Raw genomic sequence first — 6,000 nt, forward strand, 5'->3', positions numbered from 1 at the left:
AAAGAAGGAACCTAGAAGCACATAGGCACGCAGAGATAAGCATACCCAGAGAGAGAGAAGCATATACCCTACATGTGGGAATGGTTTGTGGACAAAGCAAAGAAACCATATATAGTGCAAACAATTCACATGGGCGCATATATAAAATGATCCTTTACAATATAACACCTCTTTCTTCCTCTTCACAGCTATATAAGGTCCCAAATTCCACCAGTCCACACAATTTCTAACTATCTCAATTACTGCACCTAGATATTTTTTATTTTATTTTTTTACCAAACAATAATCACAATTAATTAAATGATTAATAGTGACCCCTCGCACCCCATGCATAATTCCATCCTTAATAAATGTATTCTTAAGCACGTGATCTTTTCTTCTTCTTTTTTTTTTTTTTAAATTAAGATCGTAAGTGTTATTGGTTCTTAGATAAAAATTCCAACCCATATGATTTCAACTGTTCTTAAAATTTTAGTTTTGAAACTCTCGACCTGAGAGTTAATTAGTTTTTTCCGATACATTTCCTCACACGCATAACATGCACTTTTGAGCTCGATATGTGTGGATAATATAGAATATAGTCCATTATTACTTTATAATATAACGTATGTGTTTATTTTAATCTTACAAAATCTAATCTATTTATAAGATGATGACATCTTCATTTATATATTATATCTTGATATTATTTTTAACAGACATGAAACTTATTTTTTTTTTCTTTTTCTGTTCATCAGTAACCACCCCGAGTTATCCTAGAGACATTATTATTTTGGCACAGTACGTCCTCACCATTCATTCAAACCAATTACCTAATTTCGTTCTCATCTTTAGCTGCATTATTTTCACTTCAAGCTTATTTGAACCTGGTTAGTTACGAGTTTGACTCTAACTCCCATCATTTTTAATTACCGTGCCTAATTATTTCAAGAGAAAAAATTGACCAAACAATTTACTCCCTCCATTCTGAAATATAAGTCATTTTAAAAATAAAAATTTGTTTCAAAATATAAGTCATTTTAGAAAATCAAGGAAACATTAAATACATTTCTCTAAGAATACCCTTAATCATTATTAAGAGTGTTATTCTCGAGTTTCATAACTTCAGCTTCCACATGCACGATCTATTTACCATTTCGAAGTATATATTAATCACAGAATCCAACTAACAATAACATTTCCAATATTTAGCCCAAAGTACATAACACTTGCACGGGTGAATTTGTTCCAATGTAGATTGCTCACAAAACAGTGACATATTTTTATAAAAAGCTGCAAAGTTTTTTATTTTTTCAAAAACAATGAAAAATGTCAAAGACACTATATTTTCACAAATAGTTAAAGATTGCATAGATTTAAAGATAGTTCAAGGTGATATACAAGATGATGAAGAATAAAATCGATCCTCTCTAGAAGTTAGCATAATAATTAACGAAACTTGTTAATCTTAAAATGCAAGGCACCAAATTGGATTCATCATCATAAGTCTCAATACAAATTATATATTAATTAAATAAAATGATCCATCTTCGTTAAAAAAATACGATTCATCATCATAAGTCTCAATCACATTCTTATAATATCACTCGAACTAATAATTTTGATACTAATTATTAGACATATGGTGAAGGAATTAGGGTAGAGGTAGATATATAATATGGTAATAGTAACAAGGAAGAGGACAAAGGTAAAGTATATAAATGATGAGACTATTATTATAAGGGGCATCCTACTAAAAGGGACGGTCACAAGGGCACGTGGTGGCTGATTCCCACTAGTTATTTTATAATTAAACCACTGGCGACTTTCCAGTAATGCCGTTGAGTTGAGGAGACCCAACCCCTTTCTCTCCTCCCAGCTGTTCTATAGCTGTCCAATCTCTCTCTCTCTCTCCTCCATGTGACCCCACTGCACAAACACATAGATGCAGATACCCCAGAGATTTATTGGGATTTTAAACCCTAAAACAAATTGTTGTTATTATTATTATTTTCCACATATTAAAAAATAAGAAGAAAATAAAAAGTTAGACATCATTATTGTGTGATTTTATCTTGTTCTTCTTCTCCTTGTGGCCTTCTTCCCTCTAACATTCCCTGTGGTTTCTCTGAACATATTTATATAAAGGTTGTGCTATAGCCTTAGAGGCTCATTTGGTTTAATTTGCCTATGTCATATCATATGTACTCCTTTTTTCATTTCCTCTCTCATTTTTGGAGTATTTGATTTGATGTGCATATATATACACACACATTACAGGTATATATATGCTTAGATAATCAAAAAATATATACCAAGTTTTGTGTTTGGTTTATATATATAGTTCTCTCTTTCTCTCTCTTTCATTCTTATTCTTCTTCTTCATCTTCATCTTTTCATCTTCTTGTTAGAGTGTGTTGATTAATTGGTGTGACTCAAAAAATGGCTCAATTGCCACCAAAAATTCCAAACATGACACCCAATTGGCCAGACTTTTCTTCTCTTCACCAAAAGATGCCTTCCCTCCAAACCACGTCATCAAACCAAAACCCTTCATGGGTGGATGAGATTCTTGAGTTCTCAGTGGCGAGGCGCGGGGCCCCCCGGCGGTCGGTGAGCGACTCCGTCACTTTCCTGGAGGCACCATTGCTGGACCACCATCATTGCAAAGGTGGCAGTGTTGTTGGTGGTGGCGGCGGCAACAACGAGTTCGAGAGGTTCGATGATGAACAATTCATGTCCATGTTTAGTGATGAAGCTTCAGGGAACAATAACAATAATAATACCATGATGGCACACACGTTGTCCTCCTCCAACCCTTCTACACCCTCTGATCACAACAGCATCAATGATGAGAAGGAAATGGAAAATAAGGAAGAGGAAGAGAAGAAGCAATTGAAGAATGAATCGGAGGATGAGGATAAAAGCCAATGCAAACAAGAAATCACACAACTTCCCAACAATGATGACAGTAATAATACTAGTAATGCAAATGCAACATGTTCCAGTGAAAAAATCACAGACCCCAAGAGGGTCAAAAGGTAATTAAACATTCATGTCCAATTCTATACTTTTCCTCGTAAACTTGCATTGCATTGGTCCATATATGACTTTAATTTTTTATAATAACAGTTTCTAAAAGAAAATGGATAATGTGTTAATTAAAGCATTAAAATAAACAAATAATGTATGCCGGTATATGTATTTCATGTCCTCCTTTTTCAACAATATTAAAATTGTGACTATTTAGTGTTTACAAGCATGTTCTTCATAATATTGATGTGTAATCTTTTTTTTTGTCCTTTAATTTCATGTGATTAATTCACGATCTCATTTTGCATAATCAGAATCTTGGCAAATAGGCAATCTGCGCAAAGATCAAGAGTGAGGAAGCTGCAATACATATCTGAGCTTGAGCGAAGTGTGACTTCATTACAGGTGAATTTTCTTATATATAAAGTTTTATACAAGGCTTATAATTGGATGTGTAGTAGTAATCAATGTGGTTTTTTCTTTTTTTTTTTAATAACCCATTTATTAACTTGGCCAATGAAGGCCGAAGTTTCAGTGTTGTCTCCACGGGTTGCATTTTTGGATCATCAACGTTTGCTTCTGAATGTCGACAACAGTGCTTTGAAGCAAAGAATCGCCGCGCTGGCCCAAGACAAGATTTTCAAAGATGGTACTTGCTTTACGTGTTATCTTTTACTATTAAACTACATCATCTGCCCAAATTTTCTTGTTTAAGAAGCTAATTGCATTACTTATTTATTGATTTTGTTAATGTTGAAAGTAACGGTTGAGTAAGTATCAATTAAGAGTTAATTAAATGTCTCAAAGTCAAACTAAGGCTAAGAACTTGGTGATTAAGATGTAAATTTTCTAAAATTATTATTATCAGTTAGTTTTGTATCTTCTTATGTATAGTACGGGATTAGTTTGTTTTTTCCCTTAAAATATGAAATTAATCTGAGTTATTTTACATACATATCCAATTTGAAGGGTATCAAACTGAAAGTTAGATATATATGTATTACTATCTCTGAAATCTTCTTTATCTTAATTAGTGTCACTTTCATGGACTACACCAGTGCATGATAAAGAGTTAATTTGTAGCTTTATGCTTTTAGTGTTAAGTTCACGAGAAAAAATAGATAATAAATAAAGCAAAATTTAATGTATCTAATCTGTACTTTTCAATTGCACCATTAAGCATGCCACTCCTCGAAGTTGGTCAAGTATATATTCTGGATCATATATAAGATATTAAATAGATTGCACTGTTTGGCTTTTTTTTGGTGCAAGTTAGCATACTAGTATAGTACTTAATTTCATTACTTTATAACTTATAAGGCAGAAGAAACAAGACCAATTAATTATTAAGCTGTACAGACTTATACTGATTTTAGTGAAAAGGATTTGCATGCAAGCATATTTTGATTTGTGTGCTAATCATGCATGTGCCTTGTCATTAAGTAGTTATATTAGACCGCTAACAAAGCATCAAATAATAATGCAATCACGTACTTATGCAGCACATCAAGAAGCACTGAAGAGGGAGATAGAGAGACTGAGGCAAGTTTATCACCAACAAAACATAAAGAAGATGGACAATAATGCTGCAGCGTCACCACCATCCCAGTCCCCATCTCCATCACCAAAACCACGATGTGAAACTCACACTGAAAAGGAACAGCTTATCAATGTTTGAAGTTTGATTTTGAACCCTCCCTTTGAAGACTCACTCACCCTTTATAGACTATGATCAAACATATCAACCACCCAGTGTAAGCTAGTTTAGATGATCTGTGATTCTTTTCAATTTTTCAAAAGAAATTGCAGAATGTTGAAAATGGGAGAAAAGGCAAAAAGAAAATGTAAACAACTTAAATGCATTTATAGATGTTTTTGATATTATCCTCCAATCAAAATTAGAGTTTTCTCTCGATAATATGTTTAATTCATTAAATGTCAACACACATTACAGAAATGAAACCGATTGGAAAACAACACCAAAAACACTTATTGCAATTAAGTTTTGTCAAAAGATAAAAAAAAAATATTTTGTGACTGCTTGTAGCTGTAATAAATGGCATCACGTACTGTTGGGTAGAGAGAGGGTGAGAATTTTTATTAGGCAATTGATGATTGATGAAGGGAAATGTTGTTAACCGAGAAGTGAGGGTCACATTACATAATGGGGTGTGGTGAGGCCACATTGGTGGTAAGCTTTTGCTATCAAACTGAGGCAGTCACGTGATTTGTTTACTTTAAAGAAAAGGGGACCACTCAAGTTGCACGATTGGGAATGCAGGGAAACACATGTGCACCAGTGACATCAAAGAGAGGGTGGAAGAAAAAAACAGTTGTGTCTGCTTTAACTAGATGGGAGAGAGAGAGAGAGAGAGAGAGAGGTACCTGTCGGAGATTCTTTCAGTTATTTTTTTTATTATTTGTTGTCTTCTTGATTTTTTTTTCAATTTACTTTTTTTTTGGGGGTTTCAATATTCAAGTTGGAAAACAAAGACTGGTGGGCGTGTGTGTTGGGATGGATGAAAGGAAGGTATGTCATTGTCAGTGAAAGTCTTGGCTCCTCTCTGGGTTTTGTTGTACTTTGTGTTACTGCTTTTAAGGGATGTAGTGTAATTATCTTTATTTGACGTGTTAATTTGAGAGGAAAGAAAAATCAAAGTGTAAATATTCAGTTGACTTTGACTCAATTCTCGTACTTTCCAATAAACAAATTAAGATGAAAAATAGTGGCAGTTTTAATTTTATTTGAGGGTGAAAAAGTGAATTTCATCTATGCATCGATATATACAAGTTAACCGTTCTATAACCATGTCATAACTAGGACACTAGGGAGGTTAAACTTTCACAATGGTAATATTGAAAAAGTGAAATTTGGTAAACACTTGATATTAAGGTTTTTTTAATAGCAAAATCAAACTTATTTTATTTCATTGTTAACAAGAGCAACAATAGGTTTTTTTTTTCTTAAACTGCATCTTCTCTCTCTTC

General features: G+C 33.3%; 1 protein-coding gene across 2 annotated transcripts; it reads left to right on the plus strand.

Annotated features, from left to right (window-relative positions):
* Positions 1-1,933: 1,933 nt before the first annotated feature.
* Positions 1,934-5,744, plus strand: BZIP48 (bZIP transcription factor 48). Of its 2 annotated transcripts, XM_041007045.1 has the most exons (5): positions 1,934-3,020; positions 3,327-3,417; positions 3,535-3,661; positions 4,515-4,684; positions 5,294-5,744. In XM_041007045.1, the coding sequence occupies exons 1-5, from the start codon at positions 2,422-2,424 to the stop codon at positions 5,558-5,560; spliced, it is 1,254 nt and encodes a 417-aa protein (XP_040862979.1). In that variant the 5' UTR covers positions 1,934-2,421; the 3' UTR covers positions 5,561-5,744. The 2 variants fall into 2 exon arrangements, with proteins under 2 accessions (XP_040862979.1, NP_001345648.1); NM_001358719.1 differs by lacking the exon at positions 5,294-5,744 and having other exon boundaries at positions 2,137-3,020; positions 4,515-4,925.
* Positions 5,745-6,000: the final 256 nt, after the last annotated feature.

The sequence above is a fragment of the Glycine max genome, chromosome 12, assembly GCF_000004515.6.
Source record: "Glycine max cultivar Williams 82 chromosome 12, Glycine_max_v4.0, whole genome shotgun sequence".
NCBI lineage: Eukaryota > Viridiplantae > Streptophyta > Magnoliopsida > Fabales > Fabaceae > Glycine > Glycine max.

What these genes read in the sequence shown, in the direction of transcription:
- BZIP48 (XM_041007045.1), top strand. Translation starts at nt 2,422, where the DNA reads ATGGCTCAATTGCCACCAAAAATTCCAAACATGACACCCAATTGGCCA. An exon ending in GAAGTGTGACTTCATTACAG is followed by an intron (nt 3,418 to 3,534) that starts GTGAATTTTCTT and finishes TGGCCAATGAAG; the next exon opens with GCCGAAGTTTCAGTGTTGTC. An exon ending in AGACAAGATTTTCAAAGATG is followed by an intron (nt 3,662 to 4,514) that starts GTACTTGCTTTA and finishes GTACTTATGCAG; the next exon opens with CACATCAAGAAGCACTGAAG.